Below are 21,051 nucleotides of genomic sequence, written 5' to 3'. Positions count from 1 at the left end.
TACCGCTCTAGATAAAATTTGAGTTTTGCTTGCATTTTAAGAACTTGTCCTTGAAGTCTGAAAAAAAAAAAATCGAACAAATACCATATACCGCCTTGCTTGCAGACTTCTCTCCTTGCTCTTAACAGCTTTTTGGGGGCAAGCAGGATGTTTCAGAGCAAGGGTTTTAGAATCCAGATTATGGCAAATCTCTTTATTTACCAGATCCTGTGCGTGCTCTCTTCTCCCTCTGCCCGCCCCTCACCCCTCAACGCACCAAGTGCCAAGTCTTTGGAATGAGTTCATTAAAGGAGTGTTTAAAAATACCTCATTGCTCCCATCTCCACGTGTTCCATCATTGATTGGAGGCAGATGGGCCGCATATTTGTCAGTAGAGTAGAAAAGGACTAGCATCTCGTTATAAATCTGTCTGGTTGGCTTCAAGTGATGGCAGAAAGAACAATGGGCCGGCGGTATCAAAGACAAATGGAGATAAGGGAAGATCCTCAAACTTTTTAAAAAAAGAGTAACTCATTTTCTTTGTGTTTTGCTTTTTTTATTTTTTCTTCTCCCAAAATGGTTGTTTTCAGGTGTTGCTGTTTATTTACTTATCTCTCACCGATGTATCTATTTCATTTTCAGTGTAGATGAGCAGGTAAGGCTTCTGTCTGCTGAACCGCCACCTGGTGTTTTTCGCAATCTTGTAGCTACTTGAGATTGTAGACTCATTGAGCAAGCGTTGTCCTTTAAAGATGGACTCAACTCTATTTTGGTGGCTGGACTTGGTCTGTGTGAATCCTGGCTCCCTCTAGGATACGTGATGGCTCATGTTAAAGACCTTGAGTGAAGTCCCTGGAGACAAGGAGGGAGATGTTTCCCTCCCACACACCCCTGTGTGTTAGAGCCTCCATTTAAATCACCGAGAGTACTTTCTTCTGTTATATTTGGTCAGAGGTGCCATCTGTCACTCGCCCTTCGTCGTCTGGCACGGCACTGACTCTCGTGCACTCCTGCCATCCCGGGTTCCCAGGCACTATGCTTTCAGGGTCACAGGGCTGGTGGCAAGGTTGGATGGAGGCGGATCTGAGGCTCCTCTGCGTCCCAAGCAATGCTCTTCCCACAACACTAGCCATTAGGTACTGGATCCCTGCAGACTGTAGGTGGCCCCCAGACAAGAATGTTTTGGGTTACACAGGATTTTCAAAACTTTAGAATAATTTCCCTATAAACCTCTTTCACCTGAAAAAGGAATCCTGATTTTGGCTTCTGGCAAACATTGGCAAAGTTGATGGCAAGGGGTCTGTCTTTTGTCTTCGTATAATTTATTGAGTGATTACAGCCCTGTGTTGTTCGCAATATTTTATATGCATTAATTTATTTACTTCCCACCACAGTGTGATGCATAAGGACTATTATCATTCCCATTTTACAGGTATGGAAATTGAGGCATAGAAAGATTAAGGAACTTGCCCAAGTTTCCACAGTTAGGGAGTGGCAGAGGCAAGCTGTAAATTCAGGCAGCCAGGCTCTGGCACCCTGGGCCCTAACCATTAGAGGGCATTGCTTAGACATACAGGATTGAGGTCCACTGGGGCCAAGTGGCTGTCCCTTGAGATAGGGCACATGCTTTCCAGGTTGGGCAGTCTTTTCGGAGACTCCTGGTGCATGTTGCATGCTCAACCTCATACCTCTCTAAAGCAGCCTTTGAGAGGATGAGAGCTTGGGTTCTATCCTCCTCCAGGATGCCACCGCCCAGTGGTTGTGGATTGGGAGAATTCTTTGAAACCTATCTCTAGGACATGAACCTTAATTCCAGCTACTTTTCTTGTTAAGCCTTTAACCACTACCTTCTTGTTATTTCCTTTAACTTTCCTCTGGGTTGTTCTTGATGATCAGTTCTTTTGCAATTATTGGTTGTCAGGATGCCAGAAACACAGTCTTACCTGGACACAGTGCTCTGAAACAGCCCAGGCAGGGCATGACTACACGGGTCCCACGCTTTGGAACACTGAGCCCTGAACATGTACTTCTTAGCGGCAAACGTAGCTGAGAATGTGATGGCTCTGGAATTTATCTTTTCCTGCATGATTTCAAGTGTATTGGTTCAGGGTTGTGGCTTCACTTACCCACTTTCCTGAAACAGCTGTAATCCTGCCCTTTTAGGAGTAGGGCTGATATTGTTGTTGTTGTTTGTTTGTTTGTTTTGTTTTGTTTTGTTTTTACAACATATGCAGACAGTGATGACTAGAGATGTCTTTTAAATCGAGGAAAACACTTTTCAGAGGTAATATTGCTCTGTTACAAGCACAGTTTGTTATCACTCAATAGGTGGCAGTAGATGTGAGCACTTCATCCAGACTGGTGGTTTGACTCCCTTTGGAAGCCCCTGGGTTCTTAGGGACTCCCAAACCCACAGTGTTCCATTCCTTTTTCACTGGAAAGAAAAAATTATCTCCACCAAATCTATCATTTAGTATTTGTGAGCCAATTGTCCTACGTCACCAGTGTTCATAGAGATCACCATAAACAAATATAAATAGGGCCATTCATTTGAATTTATTCCAGGTCTGTGTGGCTATACATGTATGATTTCATTAAATCCTTGGAAAATTCCTATGGAATTTTATGCTCGTTTTACAGATGGAGAATCTGACACTTTGAGGAATTTTGATTTTATGTTGTTATTGGGTGCTTTTTTTTTCGTGTAATTCTAATGTGTTTCAAACTATCTGCATTTTGCAGTTAATTCACATTTCATTAAAATTTCACAGTCGTTCCCTATGTTTGTTTTAGCGGCAGCAGGTGGATTGAAACATTTTGGTTAAAAGAAACAAGTAGCCGAGTGTCCTTGCAAAAAGAGATGATAAAGAATTTAAAAGACAGTGCACAAGAAAGATGGCAATGATTATGGAGACGTTAACTTCACGTTGATTGGAGATGTGACATTCAAGAAGATGCTGCCACTAAAAAAAAGAGGGAGTAAGTTTAGGCAGCTGAGAACAATGGCGAGACCCCAGCCTGTAGACATGAAACCAGAGAATTTCAAGTAGAAGAAGGAGTTGCCTTGCACGGAGGGAGATACGGTGAAAGAAGACAAATAAAACAAGGAAAGTGTCCTTTTTCTGTTAGGTATTAGGCAAAGCCAATTGCTGCAGACCAAATGCATTTTTGTTTTTGTCTCAGTCTGTAATTAAAAGGGCAGTTGTGATCTGATAACCAGCTTTGTTGGGAAAGTGGATGGAAGTCAACATGAACAAAGCTTAATTAGATAAACTTGTCTAGAGGTGAAATGGATGGGTATCAGCTGACAACACTCACCTCAGACACTTGGAGGGGACTCACGGTCCCCAGGGAACGGGTTCTGCTCTTATTATTATTATTTTTTTATATGGAACATATGGTCTGGAAAAAGTGTCAAAAATAAGTTTGGGACTAATTTCTCAGAATTGAATAGAGAGTCATGGAATTATAGACCGAATCTATTTCCGTGGTGTTTCTCTGGGATTCAAAGTCATCAATCAGCAGACATTAGTAAAATCATTCTAGGATAGAAGCTCCGAAGGGATCATCGATTTTTTGATCATGATTAATTGCTAACATTTCAGATGAAGAGCTCATCGTTTGTTTATCTGTTAGTCTGAGAATATTCAAATTTGGCTTCTTTTCAAGACACTGATACATTGGGTTTGAGGCACTGCTGCTGGGAGGCACCCCGAGGTGGAGACTTGAGTGCATGAAGTTCATTGAGGGGAGCTGGCAGCATAAATCCCTGCGGAAGAGGGAGGGAGCAAGGGTAGGCGGGGGGAGAAATGGAAACAGTCCCATCCAAGGGCTTAGCGCGTCCCACAGGAAGTTCTGGCTCGGGATGTTTCTTCAGAAAGATCCTGCATTGAGAAAAGAGGTCTGGCCTTTCTACCCCTGCATCAGCACTGCCAGCCCTGGGGGTGAAGGTGGAGGGGTCTTGGAGGGAGGAGAGGGAGAATAAATCTTACAGTCCTGAAGGTGGGGAGCGTGGGAGTTTCGGCGGCACATCACAGTATCCATTAGTGACTCCCAATACAGATATTTGAGACATAATAAAATAATGGATACAGTCGCCTTCGATCGGAATATCCAGGTCTCCACAAAGCTATTATCTGGAGTAAAGTGCTATACCCTCAAAGAGTATGTGGTTGGGGGAAAAGGGTGAGGAGAAGATGGGTTCTGGTGGGCAGAGAAGGGGAGAATGAGTAGACATCACCTTACCCAGGTTTAGCTGTGACCCACGTAGCCCCCAGAGACAAATGACAGAAGCCCTTCTCTGCACTCCAGACCTGCCAGAGGTTTCTGGAAGCAACAGGAGGATGGTTATCTGAAATTGCTGCCTAGGAAAGGGTTCTCAGCTCTTGTTCTTGGAAGGGTCCACAAAGAGCAATAGATCAATACGTAGGGAGTCAGAGTATAGCTATTATTGATACATCCAGTGTCGACAGTAACTGTTTCTGAATTCCTACTAGTGTATTTCCCATGGAGTCCTTACCTTAAGGGAACGTGGGCGGTGAACTGGATAACCAACTGGTAATCAATTTGGTTTAGCACACTGGGTGAGAATTTTTTGTGGGAATCAGGTGGGACCTGAGAAGTTGGCTATAAGATGTTCTGCGGGCCTTGATGGAGTGGTATTTATAATCATAGTTGTAAGTGAGCTCACCCTGAGAGATCCTGAGGCTAGAAGTGCTAGGGGAAGAATCCTGGGATGCTGTAGTGTCTACAGATGAGCGGGGGGTCGGGGTGGCGATTCAGGGGACACAGGAAGCTGAGAAACAAGCAGGGAACTCAGAAGAGAGCAGGTGTCTTGGAAGGAGTCAGGGCCACATGCTATAGAGAGGTAAAGTAATAGAAGTCGAAAAGTATCATCGGATCCATCAATTTCAAGGCAATCACTGACCAGTGCCAGAGCACGGTTAGCAAAGTAGTGGTTACTGTTACCATGTTGGTGTGGGTTGAGAATGGATGGAGAGAAGAGGAATGTAGTTGGTTTTTGTTTTTTTTTCAGGAGTGGCAATCAAGGGGAGGATGGGAATAGGAAAGGAGATGCAGGAGAGATTACATTTTAGCTTATTTTTTTCCCCAGTTTTAGGATGGATTATGCTGAGGGAAAGGTTTGATTGGTGATGGCAGTGTCTTCTTGGGTTCCTCTTGTGGAAGCTGATGAAAGAAAGTATTGCAACTAGGGGGTAATGATTGTTTGCCCTGGAGGTTCCTGTAAGGCAGGGCAGGTGGCTCTGTGATGCTTGGCATGGTTCTTATAGACTTCCTGTTTGCCAATCCTACAGCCCATGGCGTGGGGTAGGACAACTCAGCACAGAAGGAGAGGAAAATGTCACCTGCCTGGCCTGTCTGATCTGGGCCTCCCACCCTGGAGATCCATGGAGTGACAGATGGGGCAGACAGCTAGAGTGGGATAGATTTTAGTAATGATTGCCTTTATTTTTTAAGATTGAACTTCTGGAAGCCATTCTAAGTCTCCCTAGCTGGGATTCTTCTCTTCCCCAGCAAGGGTTCGTTTGTACTCTTGGAGAGCTAGTGAAATTTATTTGGACTCATTTTGATCCCCATTTTCTCTACTTTGCATGCTCTTTGGATCACTTCTTGGGCCTTTTCACACCACAGGCATATTGAACACTCTAAAATGTATATTTCTAGCCCAGACCTCTTCTTCACGCTCTGGATTCATATCTCCTATCATCTAATTGACATCTCCCTTTGTGCAATGCATAGACATCTCTAAGTTACTGCACGGACAACAGAACTCTTGTTATCTTTTCCTGCGAATGTAACCCCATGCCTTCCCAAGTTTCTCCCTTCTCAGCAAAGGGCACTAGCATCCGTCTGGCCATTCAAAGTGAGCAGTGTAGGTATTCCCCTTGTTTCTTTTATCTCTTCCATCAGCCCCAACCTACAAGCTGTCTCAGTCCTGTCTCCTAAATGGATCTTTGCCACGACCCTCACGTCCACTCATGGCTCTACTGGAAACCACAACTTGCGAGCTTTCAGTGCCTCAACTACCCCCGGGTCCTGTCCACCCCTTTAGGGTTTATTATCTTTGTCTGGACCATTTCCTACCCTCCACCCACCGCCGTTCTTGAGCTGGCTGGCATCCTTTAATCCTACAGCATCCCTCAGTTCTCCGTGCAAACACCATTTCCCAGAGGGGTCTTCTCTCATCCCTCCAAAACCCAGGCCCCCCTTTCTTAGTCCCATGTCATCCCCTTCATTTGCTTCATTCACGACCTCAGGTATAGTGTTTAAATATTGTATTTATTTACCTTTTGGCTTGCCTCTACTTCCGTCCTGGCGTGTTAACACTGGCGGCTGGTCCATCATCGCCTCCCCTAGATCCTGACACCATGCAGTCAATAAACATTTATTGATTGAATGTGCATCAGCCTCACCCAGCCCGGGGATGCAAGGAGGGCTTCTCAGAAGAGGTGACATTTAAGCTTTGTCTCTTCCGGGGAGTGGGTTCCCATTATACTTTGTTCAGCCTTCTCCTAACAGCTCTTCATGCTAACAGGGTGAGCTGTTGCCTTGTCTATCTGCTCACCATCCTGGTGTCCAAGGATCGGGCCCGTTCATTTCTTTGTGGCTTGATTTATTACCATTATCACAATGCATGTGGGTGTAATCGACTTGTCTAGCTTGGGAAGGATACCTGCTGGGGCATTCAGAGGCCAGAGGGGATGGTTATTTAAAATTTTTTTTGAAAGATTTTATTTATTTATTTGGCAGACAGATTAAGCACAAGAAGGGGGAGCCGCAGAGGGAGATGAAGAAGCAGGCTCCCCGCTGAGCTGGGAGCCTGATGCGGGGCTTGATCCCAGGGTTCTGGGATCATGACCTGAGCTGAAGGCAGACACAACCCACTGAGCCACCCAGGCACCCCCAGAAAGGGATGTAAGTTTTAAGGGAGCATCCAGGCCAATGTAGAGAGAACATGTCCTTTTGCTTCTTGTGACATGTCGTCTTTTTAAAGTTCTGCCCAGAAATCAGTAACCAGACTTTTGACTGCTAAGTGTTGCTAGGGTTCAGGTAGGTTAAAAGAATAACTAATTGGGCAACAGCTCATCTCGTGAAGCCACAAATGTATTTGTTATAGCCGGTCATGTTCCTGTGCTCTTGTCTGGGAAAGATTACACACTCCTGTCACTACTGCTGTCTTAAAAATGCAGGAAAGTTGAATCAGGTGAGACCTATGAGCCCTAGCTCCCCATCTTTCCCGAGGACCACCTGCCTCCTCTCAGAATGATGTCTTTTTTCCCCGTTTTCCTCGTGCCTTGTGCAGGAAAACAAGGAGAAGCTAGCACGATATGATATTCACATACAACAAGAGATTTCTTAAGTCATAGGTGATGTTTAAATTGCATCAGTGAATAAAATCCAAGGCTCATTAGTTCAACTGCTTATAGAACTGATTCAGAAAAAAAAAGTTCCCGAAAGCTGACAAAGTTATTGTTAAATTGATGCTTTTTAACTTTTAAAGAGATTCTGTATGTATTTAATCATCCCAACAGAGTTCTCCTCTCTGGCTTCCTATTGGGGTTGGAAATAAGAGCGAGAAGTCCAGAAATAATACATTTTACAGTTGATGTATGCGTCTTCTGGAGCCTAAACAAAAGCATTTGGTGTTTCTCTATTTCCTGGAGTGAAGTTCTTCTCTGAAGTTTTCTGGTGGCAGGACATGTTGAGGGATATTTGTTGTGCCCTGATGGGGTAAGAGAATGAGAACTCTGTCTGGTGTCGTCTTTCTGGACTGTCAGTGAGAATTCTGAGATTGGGGGAAGGGACAGTTTGTGAAACCCTCTTCCCGAGCCTTATGGGAAAGTCTTCAGCTGAAACTACCCTCATCATCCTAACGGCAAATCCTGGATTCCTCCTGGATTCGGGTCAGGCGCTCACACCGCGGTGTTGGAGGTAAAAGTAGAATCAAAACAGGACGCTGTGTTTTCCAGTTTCCTTAGGCACAGAAGTCATTATTAATGGAGAGAACCGAGCGGACACGGATCATGTTTTTACTTTATTTGCTTTCTTTTTCCCTCTGAAGACTCCCAGTGGGTTTCCAGGAAAAGTAAAACCCAGATCCCACGCAATCTGCCCAATTGTTCCTCCGCGATCAGAAGGACCAAACCAGTTTGTCCAGAAGGGGGCACTGTGGAGCCCCATGTCGGCTCACCAGCCTGAGAGTGGTAATTTTCCTGCAGTACTGAAGCCAGAGCCAGAGGGCAAACTGTCTCTTTCCCAGGCCAACACCAGCTGTTGTCTTGGTTTTTTTAAAGAAAGGAAACCCTACTGCTTGGATTATTACATTTCAAGTGACCTGGAGTTGCTAAGTCACCGAGGGGACCAGAACTCCCCAGCCCCCAGGGTTACCCCTGGGAGGAGAGGTTGAGAGAAAGTTGACAGCGTTTCATTTACCATCCTGGTCCCGGGTCCTCCTCCCTGTCATCAGCCACCTGCCTTCTCTCTGAGAGTCATCCGTGCCGATGGGGAAAGACTCACTGGTTCCAGAGTTCCGGTATGTCCAAACTGGTTTTGTCTGGGTTGTTGACAGACTTTCAAGGCAAAGGGGCAACCATGGGGAAAGGGAGAGGCCTTTAATGAGGGAGGAAAAGACACTTGAGGGATTGAAAAGTACATTTTGAAAGGGCTGAAAAGGACATAATAATCAGCACAAGAATGGGAGTATGACAACAGGAACCCCTCTTTTCAGAAGGTCTAAGCAGCCACCCCAGGAGGCCAGCTTGTATTCCAACCCTTTTGGAAGCAGGCAACAAAATCAAGACAGGCTCGAAAACGTGGTGTGTTTGTTACAGGGAGCACTCCCTTGGGAGGAGGCCGGAGAGGGGTCTGGGACTTAGGTCCATATGCTTGTCTGAAGAGGTCTTCCCTCTCCAACTTGGAGCTAAGCTGCTGCGGCCGGCCAGTGAGATGAAGCCGGTCGCATGTTTTCAGCAGCAGGCAAATCACCGTTCTGTCCAGCTGTGACTGCAATGATGAATCAGAGGGCGTTTTAAATTAACCTTCGAAGTTCTCCTCTCCTGGAGCCACAGGGTGTTTGTTGAATAAACAAACGAAAGCGGTCAGAAAACTCCCCGGATGAGTTCTTTACGATATTAATTTCTTGTTCCTCCTTCAAGAGAATCTGGAATTGAGTACAAACCAAGAAGTTCAGGGACGCAGGGCCGGCTTTAGGGGCCTTCGATGGGTGGTAGCACAGGGCCTGAGCTCACAAGGGACGGAGAATTGGTTTAACCCTCCACTGTCACCATCTTGAAGTTCTTAACAAGGGGCCTCGTGTTTTCAATTTGCACTGGGCCTTATGAATGATGAGACCAGTCCCGCAGGGAAGGCACCTATGCATGGGCCAAATGAAATACTACATGTGGTGGCAGTGAACATGATGGAGAGGATGACCTCGAGAACATCTCCTCTCTTGCAGTGCACAAAGACATTCCAATAATGACATCCTTTGCATAAAACAGCTTATAGAAAACCTTATAACCAGCGTCGCACAGCGCTTGCAAGGGTGTGTTTTATCTTCGGAAAGACCCCAGTGAAATTTCCTGTTGTACCGCTTACAGGCAGTATAACTGCAGGAAAGTTAATTAACCTCTCTGAGACCCCGAGTATTTGTCTGTTACATAGAGACGATATCAGTCAATTGATAGGGCTCGGCAAGGAGTAAGACGTGTGTGCGGCACTTGGGATAGTGTCCAGGACATGGAGGACACTCCGTAGTGCAGGCTGTCCTCCTTGAACCCTGTTGAAGTCAGAGGAGGCTAGCTCAGTCTCCTGACTTTTCAAATTAGATTGTGAACACCTAGTGCATACCCACAGGCATGTTTGCTAATTCTTTCTCCTGGAGCCACAGGTGATAAGCCGAGAAAGTAGGTCCTGGATTTCTTTGATCTCACCAGTGGTGTGTTTGTGTTAGTGTAGGTTTGTTTGAAGGCTTTTCTCCTACAAGCTTTTAACCCTTAAACTCGAAGCACCTCCTACTCCAAAATGCAGGGTGGCTTTTCCAGCGTGCCTCTGTGTGACACCAGCAGGTGCCCCACGGTTCAACTCAGTTCTGATGCTACCTCCCTGGAATTAGCCTCACATCCCATAAGCAAAGGGCTCAGTCCCATCGGACTGCCCCCACTTGGATGCCAGTGGGAAGCCCACATTGTGCTTCTCACCGACTGGATGAACATCCAGGGTCTTCCCACGGCCCCCCTTCGCAGGTCTGATAATGTGCTGGGATGACTCATACACAACTCGGGAAACGCTTTGCTTATGTCTCCCTGTTTATTATAAAGGACACCACTCAGAACCATCCAGATGGAAGAGAGCCATGGGACAAGGAACTGGGGACGGGACGAGGTGCCTTCTCTTGGCTTACCACCATCCCGGTACCGTGATGTGTTTAGCAACCCAGAAGCTCTTAAAGCGTCCTTGAGGGTTTTCTGTAGAAGTTTTGCTACATAGGCTGATTGAATCACCGCCCGTGAGTGCTTAACTCTGTGTCCAGCTCCTCTCTCTCCCCAGAGAGATCAATTAATATTAATAATAATTAATATTAATGTTAATAATATTGTTAATAAATAATATTATTAATATTATTATTAATAATAATATTAATATTAATGTTCTGAAACATAAATAAATAAAACATAAAAAATCGTATGCAGCAGCTGAGCACTAAAAGATTCCTATATGGTTTTAAAGGGAAATCAAGTAGTTAGGAAGCCTTCTGTGTTTTCCTTTTTTAAAAAAAAATGTTATCTCTGTTAAATTTTCATGGGACTCTGATTTTTCAGGGATGAACCTATATGATTTGTGGTAGGAGTAAGCCATATGAAGGCACCATTCTGTGCCTTGGTAAGGGTGGAGTGTTTATCCATAACAAATGTATTCATTATGCAGGAAATCCATACTGGTTAGACACAAACAAGATTAAAAAAACAAAACAAAACACCTATTCTGTTACTAACCAGCGATAAGTATCTTTCACGTTGGTATATTTCATTTCAGACTAAATGCATATTTGCACATGAATACATTTGTAATAAACATGGAAATGCAGTGTACAGACTGTCCTATAAAATAATTTTTGACTTGACAGTGTGTTACGAACATCTGTTCATAAGTAAATTGATGCATTTACTTAACTGCTGTAGTTTCCGTTTTGTGGATGTATCATCATCACTTTGGAAGCCAAACTCTGGTCATCAGCCTTTAGTGTGCTTCAGAAGTTACACTGTTACAAACGTCCCTGTGTGTACCCTATGCAAACCTGTCTGTCTCCTGATTTCTTCGGGGTAGATAGCTGGCGGTGGAATCGCTGGGTCAGATGGTACACACACATCCTCTCCACACATAGCTCCCAGCTGCAGCGTCTGAGCAGGGATGGGAGATTCGAATGACCGAATGCACTTGTCTTTTTTGAGTCTATTTCACCGCAGTGTCTATTAATTGTAGTTGTAATACAGAACGGCTCTTGGGTTCACTTTAATTCCTGGCAAAACACCCGAGCCTGGTGTAGACAAAGAAATGTCTTTTCTTGGCACTTGGTTAAAAAAAATTTTCCCCCCTGTCTTGGGTGGGAGTCCTCGTTCACATGCCACATCAGCCTAGATGGAAATGAGCCCGTTCTTTTTGTTTCAGGGCTTTCGCACACAGCGTAGAACATTCTCATGATTTCCTTTTCTGTTAACTGTGTGGAGTTCATACTGCATTCTTAAGGGGTTAACTTTCCTCTAACAAGTGCTTTCTCCAAGTACCAAGGCCGGGGGGCTCTTCTTACTGGGGTGTAGGCTTGTTCCTTTGTGCCTTGTCCTTTCACTTCCCCTGGAAGGAGCTGAATACCCCTTCTGCTCTGACAAGCCACGTACAGCTGGAGAAAGGCATCCTCTCCAGTGTGGACATTGCCATGTTGCCTCTCACGTCCTCAACCTTCCCGTCTCAAAATCCAGCCCTGCCCCTTACCTCAGCTCCCTCCCCACCTCCGGTTGTGGTCCTCTGGATTTTGCACCCCAGTTTTATGCAGGTGACAGCTACCTAACAATCAGGCAGAGAGAATCTTCTGATTTGGCTTCATTATCTGGGAAGGTCAAGCTCAAGGTGTTGGGTCCGAGTAATGAAAAGTGTTTGCTTTGGTTTCCCATCTTGGAAGATGCCTGTAGTGGGCTAAATGTCTGTTAAAGGCCAGCTCTTGATTTCCTTTCTGCTGATGGGAAGGAGGGCGATTCAGGGAGTAGGGGAAGAAGAGAGGGGGAAGACATGCTAAGGGGTCAGCATAATGGGGTTGCTCTTTCGGGCTGGGAGGCACAGACTGCGGCTGAACACTTTTTATTTTGGAAGTAACTTGCCGGTTGCAAATAAATGCTCACAAAGTCTCTCCTCGAACTGGGTAGTGACCCAGGCACAGGCAGGCTCTACTGGGCTGGTGTGGCGTCCTTCCTTCCTGTCGACAAGGCTCTGAATGGGCTTTCTCTAAAATGCAACATACTCTGTTCTTGTGGGTTTCACAGCTCCATGGAGCTAAGTAGGAGGCTACGCTTTTTTAAAAAAAATTTTTTTTATCTCTCTGAAGATGAGATAACTGACATCACCTCTTAGAGTCGGGTGGTGGCCTTCCCATTTATTACCTGACAAACCACAGACCCCAGGTATCTCTTTGATCAGGCTTCACTTCATGCTATGTGTGGTTGCTGTAGGCTAGTCTCCTTTGGACTGCTCACCATGGGTCGTCCTTCAAGTCTGGGCTCTGTTTCTTTGGCCAAATGCAGACCGTATTTTTGTTCCATCCCTTTCAAAAGTGAGAGTGGTCAGTGCAGGTGAAATTGTACTGGAAATGAATGCCCAATGGGCTTCAGTGGTGTGTTAAGGATAATAAAGTGTTTCTACTTGCTGTTACCGTGGACTCAGAATGTCCCAGAACATTTGGCCCAGCCCCCTCATTAGGCTGAGCCCCACAGTCAAAGTAGGTTAAGGAGACCTGGGGTTTAGCCCTCCTTCTGCCACCGGCTTCTAGACCAGAAATCTATTTATTCTATCTCATTTTTTCCCCTGCCCACGATGTGAGCTTTTTAAGGCACGTTGCCCACTTTACCTGTGTTCTTCCCTGCACCTTGGACCTCCGGTCCCCAGAGGCTTGCTGGTCTGGGACCCCTGGGACGGTTGTCCCCTCAACACTGTGCTGCTCCCTCTGGAGTCTTGGTGGAGGGGTGAGGTGGGGGAAAGCCAAATCTCCCTTAGTTTCTCCACCCTTAATGCCCCAGACTCTCTCACATGTGCGGGGGTTGTGAATGGACAGACTTTATCAAAGATTTGAGAACAGCGAGAAGCAATGATGATTTTAAAAAAGATAACCATAAAAATCACTATTCTCAGTGCTTAAGAGAAAAAGAATCCAAAACATTTGATAGGAGATCTAAGAGATGAGCTCACACCTGGTGCCAGCTTGAGGTCTGAACTCAGAGGAAGAGCTCCTCTTCCGGTTCCCCTTGGGGCAAGCCCCCCTCCTGCCCACAGTGTGCTGGGTGTTGTCCTGGGACCTGAGCTGCCCTCCCTGCTCAGGACAGCTCATGATGGTTCATGGTAGTTCATGGTGGAATGTTCCTGAAGTCACTGTGAATCACCGTGGAGGGCACAGCCATCAGCAGGGGAGCATTCTCTCTGGCCCCTGGGGGTGCCTCCTCCTGAGTCTCCAGGATCCCTGGGGTCCTTTCGGTCCCTATTATCCACAGCCTGTGTTCACCACCCGAAGACCGTGGGCTCCTGAGGACGACAGGTCCCGGTGGGCAGTGCACCGTAGCGACCAGGAAGAGATGTTCTGCTCAAGATGCAACATACTCTGCAGCTCTGTCCTCCATGGGGCACAGAGACATTTAGCTCCGCCGTGCATCACCTTCTTCCCACCTTCCCGGTCACGCCCATCGGAGTGGCTGTGCAATTGAGCTGGGACTCCGCACCATGCCTGACCGCACTGGGGCCGATTGGGCCCGGTCGCTTCCATGAACTAGATTCGAATCTCCAGGCCCGAGTTTTCCTGGAATCCTGTCCTGTTTTGGCTGGTGGGACGGAGGCCTTCAAGCAGAGGAAGAGGAGTCCAGGTGTGATAGTGACATGAACTCTCCGGGAAGAGGGAGAAATCAGCCTACCTTGCTTGTTCTGGCTTTTTCGGCCGAGTCACCCAGTCATTTTCTACAGGTTAAAAAAAAAAAAAAAAGTTTATGCTTCTTTGACTGAAGCTCAGGAATTTTTATTTTTAATCGGCAGAGTTGAATTAGCTATTCGCACTCTTATGTATAGCCTTTGGCCCAAGTGGGCTCAAACCACTAGATTGGCACATCCAGCGTCCAAGGGCATGCACGTGGTGGGGGGCTGGAATGAGGCAGTGCTCAGCAGTGCCTGACCGGGCTTGTGTGTCTCTGATGCCCCACACCTGGGCGAGGGCCCGTTCAAGGGACAAGAGTGCACCTCAGGCCTTCATTGCAGTGTTGTAATGGGGGTCCACCACTGCGTAGCTGGGTGGTGGCTAGAAGGATCGTTCCTGGGGGGCCTTATCTAGGACAGAGGAGTTTACCTCTCCAAATAAGACCCCTGGGGTTTGCTTGGGATTTGTTCAGGGGCTGGGGCAGGAGCTGGTGATTGAAAGGGGGTGATCTTGCAAATGACTGAGGGAGGAAGGGCTCCATGGGGTGGGCCGGAGAGCCCTGGGTCATGGTTACAGGGGACTCTCAAGGGTCATGGACCCCCTTCCAGATGTTCTCAGGAGGATAAAGCCGGGGTGGGGCAGGGGTACTGGGGAGCAAGAGGAAATCTGTAGAAACACATAATAATGAAACAGAGTCTCTGTTATCTCCTAGCTTTTGAGACAAGAACTTTTTTTTTTTTTTTTATCTTACTTTATTTTTGAAAGATTTTATTTGTTCATCTGAGAGAGAGACAGAGAGAGCACAGGCAGTGGCAGGAGCAGGGGGAGAGGGAGCAGCACAGTCCCTGCTGAGCAGGGGCTCAGAACCCCAATGCGGGGCTCGAACCCAGGACCCTGAGCTCCTGACCTGAGCCAAGGGCAGAGGCTTAAATAACTGAGCCCTCCAGACACCCCAAGACCAGAATGTTTTAGATAACAAGTCTTTCCAATGTCTTTTAAATATCCACATGCCATTTTAAGATGCATGTTTTATTCATATTTATATGATTTTCATATTTTTGGTTTGGGAGGGTTCACAGATTTCTAAAGGGAATGTTCAAAAGTCAGAGGCTGGTGACTTTTCTTTTTTTTTTTTTCAAATTTGTAAAATATCCTTTCCATTTTATCTGAATGCTTCTTTTTGGTTACCAAATCCTGATTTGATTAAAAGCTTAACAATGAATACCAGTTTGGAGATTATTTGTGCTGTCTCTGTCCCAGAGAGTAAGGAGCAGAAAGAAGGGAAGGGCTGGCTTTGCAGGACCAGAAAAGGGACCCCTGTGGCAGTAAGATCAGGGGCTGGACTCGCATCTGTCTTCCACCCAAGTAGCTTTAGAAATCACAGCTCTCCTAGAACAGCACATTGACCCCTAGCTCAAGTCACAGTAAAAGGTGGTGCCATTCACTGATTTAACAAATGCTCCTGGAGTGTCTGGTCCTCCACTAAGTGTGAAAGGGTGGCCTTCTGTGAGTTGGTCAGATACAGCCACTGTCTGGCAGCCACGTGGAGCCTGGGGGCCTGGCGCTCCAGAGATCATGAGACTCGGTCTTCTGCTCCCTGCTCTCTTCTTGCCCTAAAAGAAGTACAAGGCACCTGGCACCAAGAAGGAACTAAGGATGGTTGAATCTAGGACCAGCTACTTCCTGGATGAGTGACTTAGCCTCAGAGCCTCAGGATCTGTCCCCATTAGAAAGTAGAGGTGAATAGCATCTACCTGTAGGGCTGTAATCAAGGTCATGTCTCATAGGCTGGGTGCTGGAACAAGTAGGTGCTCAGGAAATGGTTGCTTTTTAAAGATGTATTATCACTCAAGCACAGTTGTGCTTTTATTTATTTGAGATACCTTAAACTGAGCCTCGAGATAGGAAAAACCTGCAAAATGTGTCCATGCTAGGGATGCCCACCCACCCCAAGAACACATGTGTATCCCGCTGCTGTCAGATCTTCCAGAAAAAGAGATCCCGAGGATGCCAAGTCTGGATAGACCCTGTAAAGGTCTCGGGGTTTCCTTTGTAGATGGCTTTCCAAGTACCCGCCATGGCCACTGGGAGAAGACTCAGGGAACTTGGGGGGGCTTTATTGAGCAGCTAAGAGGTGGCACTTGGGAGCTCAAACTCTCTGACGTGCCAGGCTTGCAAGTACAAGCAGAACAACGACCTCAGTAAGCGGAAATACTCTGGTCCTGGAAATTTCTAATAGTTGGTGCGGGATGACCCTGAGCAGCCGCACAGACAGGATTCCTCTGCCCACGGTTGGTGACTTCCACCATCCAGGACGCAGGGGGGCGCTGCAGCCCCACTTTTCCTCCAGAGGCCGTCCCTGGGTTTCCCGAAGGAGCCTTTAATCTCAGGTTTCCTTTGTGCTTGCATGATTTCACATTCTCTGTGCCTTCCTAGGTGGAAATCCCCGGGGTCCTAAGAAAACACATGAAACACCTAGAAAATGTGTGTGGTTTCTTCAAGCCAGGGAACTTAAAAAATTTTTCAGGAAATATGTTTTCCTTGAAACAAAAATTTAAAAGTATATATCAGCCCAAAAGAGTTCTATACACCCCTTGAGAATAGTCTTTAACATACACACAGACACACACAGACACACACACACACACACATGCGCAAAACAGTGCAGTTATAAATGATTTTTATTTATTTACCAAAATGAGGCATCATTCTGCAAACTATTCGCTCACTTGCTTTGTCACTTAACAACAGCCCCAGGAAACTTTTCAAGTCTTTCCCACACTTATTTATTTATTTATTTTTTCAGAGTGACTTTGTTTACATATCTGGGACCATCAAATCTGAGGTTTGAAGCCCTAAGTCATTATGATCGAAAAATGAAAGTATCAAACCCAAGAGAAGAGAGGCTTGAGATGTTTATGCTTTGGTCAGTCCAGCAGCATCTGAACAGTCTTTGTTTGCATGAGGGGTAGAAGGCAGGTGCATTTCCTAAAACAAAAAGAGGAGTTAACAACCTTTGAATTCCCTGAGGGCTGGTTCCCTCCTACCCCAACCCCACCATCCCGTCTCTTTCTGGACTGCCCAGCAGTCACATGGGCCAACCGGTTCTGCCAGGAACAGAGGTACAGTCTAGCACTGTGTCTAGCTTGGAAGGCGTGGTTTGGGGTAGGGGGAGATGTGCAGAAGGTAGAAATGATAGCTCGGGCTTTTTGTCAGAAGGGCACAGGTGCAAATCCCAGCTGTTTCTTCCTGCCCAGCTGGGCGACCTTGGGCCAGTTACTGAAGCCCTCAGAGCCTTATTTGTAAAATATGGTGAGAAAAGTCCTCTGGCAGGATGGCCGAGAACAGTAAGTCAGTGCCATGGTAATATACACATATGGCCTGGTACAAAGACTAGTCAATGATAACCGCCCCCTGCTCTCTTAGCGGTCAGCAAACTTCTCCTGCAAAGGCCCAGAGATGAATATTTTAGGCTTTGCAGGCTGCAGAGACTCTGTTGCAGCTGTTCAACAATAGGTAAATGAGGGTATGAGGACGTATTCCTACAAGAGTTTATTAACAAAAACAGATGGCAGGGTGGGGTGGACCCAAGGGCAGGGGTTTGCTGACCCTGCACTGGGTCCATACTGTCCCCTGGAAATAGAATGTGAGCCTCGTCAGTAATAATTTTGCTTGTAGCCCCGGGAAAAAAAATGTAATTCATTTAAACGATAGAATTTATTTACTTTAAGTTATCTGAACTATGATTGCGCTGGGATGTAATCCATATGAATGATCACTGAGGAGGTCTTTTACTTTAAATCTTGGTGTTATTTAAACTCATCGCGGGGGATCTTAACCTTAGGGCACAACCTCATTTATGGTGTCACGTTTCATGTGTTCGCTAACTCGTCCACCTGGTTCAAGGGTGGTCAGCCCAACTTCTCCATGGGCAGGCCATACCACTTCGTGGGCCGAGAAATTGACTTATTAGACAAAAGTCAAGTTCCAAATATGAACTAGAGGAGAACGGAAACCATCAGAGTCTGGAGCCTATAGGAAGGAGATGGCTCATTTCCCACAAGTTCGTGTGTGTGTGCCTGTGTGTGTGCCGGACCACGAGGAGAAACATAAAGACGTCTTTCCTTCTGAGGCTTGTTGTCAAACATGTTTGAAATCCACAGCTTTACCTACTTGAGTGTTTTGTGTTTTGTTTTGCTTTTGCTTTAAATCAGGCTCACTGTGGTGTTTTGGTTCTTTCTTGCTCGGAACATGCTTGGAGGTCTGCCCAAGCTATCTGGTGATGGAACGAATGCATGTCTGACATCAGCCAAGCCAGTTACTAAAAGTCACGCTGACCATTTTAAATGCACAAATCATGAATCATGGAGCGCTACATCAAAAACTAATGGTGTATGGTATGGTGATGACATAACACAATAAAATAAAACGAATAACTCCTCCCAAGAATTTAAAAAAATGTACAAATCACCACCCCCAACTTTAAACCCTAGTACTTCCACATTTCATTTAAAAAAATACTCATTTTACAGAGAGCAAAGTGAAGCCCAGACAGGTGACAGGCTCAGTCCAGACCCATACCCTCAGTGGTGCTTTGGGATGAGAATTTGGAAATTTGGGAGCCTGGATTGGGGACAGCTCCTCCTGCCCCGGTGCCGCACTGCTGGGCGCTGGGGGTGGGGGGGGAGTGGGTAATTCACCCAGTGTCACAAGTTTCAGTGTCACAAGTCATGTTTGCTTGGAATTTTTGAATATGCAAAACAAAGGTAAAGAGATACTGCTTTCAAGTGTTTCGTTCTCTTCTTGATTTTTTTTTTTTTTCATTGATTCCACCACAGTTTTTTCTGAGCCTCCCAAAACAAAGGTGAAGAAGGTTTGGCCTCTGTGTTCAAAGAGCTCACAGCCCGGGGGGGCCGGTGGGGGAATGTTGCCTTTCTGTAAAAACATATCCAGGATGATTCAGAGTGAAGCGGAGGAGTTTGTTGTTGTGTCTGGCTCTTATCTCCATTATGAGATGAAAGCAGGAAACTGATAAAACTCACCTTTCTCCCTCCTGTTCTTTAGCTACATGATGAAAGAGATTTTAAATATTTTTTATAGTGAAAAAAATTTTTTAAATATTTTGTTTGTTTATTTGACAGAGAGAGAGAGAAAGAGAGAGACCACAGTAGGCAGAGAGGCAGGCAGACAGAGAGGGGGACGCAGGCTCCCCACCCAGCAGAGAGCCCGATGTGGGGCTCTATCCCAGGACCCTGGGATCATGACCTGAGCCGAAGGCAGAGGCTCAACCCACCTGAGCCTCCCAGGTGCCCCGAGTGAAAAATTTTTAAGGTGCATTTTCCTGAAATAAATTCTGAGTAAACCCCACCCTCCAACTGGATTCTGTTTTTTTCCCTTTCCTGCAGGGTTGGTATGAGGGACAATACACATTTTGGAATCAAGTTCACTTGGGTATACCAGATTCTACCTGCACCTTTCCTAGGCTTTGACTTGGCCATGGTCTCTAAAGACCCAGCTTCCTCATCTGTAAATTGGGGGTAATTCTGGCCTCATAAGGTTGTGATGAAGATTGAGGGGGGAGTGCATATGTTAAGAGAAAAAAAAAAAGTTCAAGTGGGGGAAAATGCTTTTCTGGATGGATTTTTGATAGGAATCAGAATAGAGCAAATTGAGAATAGAGGTTTCAGAATTTTTTTCAGAATATAGCAAATTGAGAAGAGAGGTGATGTCATAGTTCACTTCCTCCTCCTTCCAGAAGGGTGCGGTGTGAAGCCAAGAAATGTACTCGGCGTCCCCTATTTTCTTGTCCTGATAGTTAATGACTTCGAGACGGCATTTTAAAGCTATTTTTTATCCGCCCATTCACCTCTCACTCACATATAGACTGTTGCTGTCAGGAATTTAACATTCGTGAAAAAATAGCCACATTTTTGACACTTTTTTATTTTTTTAAACAAATAAGGTCTATTGGTTGGTGCCACGACAGCCAAACGCTCTGCTGTCAGCTATCGGGGTGAATTATTAAGGATCTTTGTTGAGGACATCATCAGTAAACACACCCGTCCTCCAGGGGAAGGTAACAGGGCTCTCACAGCAAAAGCGGTCACAGCGCTGGGAGTGCGGGGGCTGCTTGCCTCCTCATCCTGCCCACGGGGAAAGACCGGGATGAGCCAGCCGTTTGCCTGGGATCCTCTTCCGCAGAAAAAGAGCCTATTCTTCTGGCATTTTTTTTTTTTTTCAGGTTATGTAAAAGGCTGGGTGGCCGAGTCATTTTCCCAGAAGCAGGAGGCTTAAACTGGCGCTTTCTTTCATTCCCAGAAAGGTTTGACCCATTCCTGCTCAGATAATCCTGCCCACAGATGAAGACAGCCGTCTATGGCGACTGGTTGACCAGGAACAGGTTCATAGAGCAGTTCTGTGAGAGAATGGGGGAGGCCACTGAAAGAGGAGAAAGTCAGAAAGTGTATGTTTGAAATTTATGGAGATATACATGGCTAACCTCATTTTTATTTTAAAATAAGAAGCACAGGGCGCCTGGGTGGCTCAGTGGATTAAGCCTCTGCCTTCGGCTCAGGTCATGATATCAGGGTCCTGCGATCAAGCCCTGCATTGGGCTCTTTGCTCAGCAGGGAGCCTGCTTCCTCCTCTCTCTCTGCCTGCCTCTCTGCCTACTTTCGATCTCTCTCTGTTAAATAAATAAATAAAATCTTGAAAGAAAAAAATAAGCACAGCATGTTAATCGTGAATAAGCTTCTCAGAAAGTAATTTTAAGACAACTTACTGAACCTTTCTGAACCTCAGTTTCCACATATATAAAATGGGTTTAGGAATAGAATTAAATCAGGACACCTGGGTGGCTCTGTCGGTTAAGCATCTGCCTTCCACTCAGG

The 21,051-nt window shown here is 46.0% G+C and overlaps 1 protein-coding gene across 3 annotated transcripts in view; it reads left to right on the top strand.

Moving 5' to 3' along the window:
• SLC1A2 (solute carrier family 1 member 2) overlaps positions 1 to 21,051 on the top strand; it is a 145,564-nt gene that overhangs the window by 5,150 nt on the left and 119,363 nt on the right. The window contains exon 1 of one of the 3 annotated variants that reach the window (XM_032358508.1): positions 8,241 to 8,533. The exons of the other annotated variants lie outside the window; for them this stretch is intronic. Coding sequence (XP_032214399.1) covers positions 8,502 to 8,533 — 32 coding nt within the window. The 5' untranslated portion in view covers positions 8,241 to 8,501. Of the gene's footprint in view, positions 1 to 8,240; positions 8,534 to 21,051 lie in introns of those variants that run through there. 3 annotated transcript variants of the gene reach the window in all.

The sequence above is a fragment of the Mustela erminea genome, chromosome 9 (genome assembly GCF_009829155.1).
Source record: "Mustela erminea isolate mMusErm1 chromosome 9, mMusErm1.Pri, whole genome shotgun sequence".
NCBI lineage: Eukaryota > Metazoa > Chordata > Mammalia > Carnivora > Mustelidae > Mustela > Mustela erminea.
Note: the sequence above shows the minus strand (reverse complement) of the source record. Positions and strands in the feature narration are given on the sequence as shown.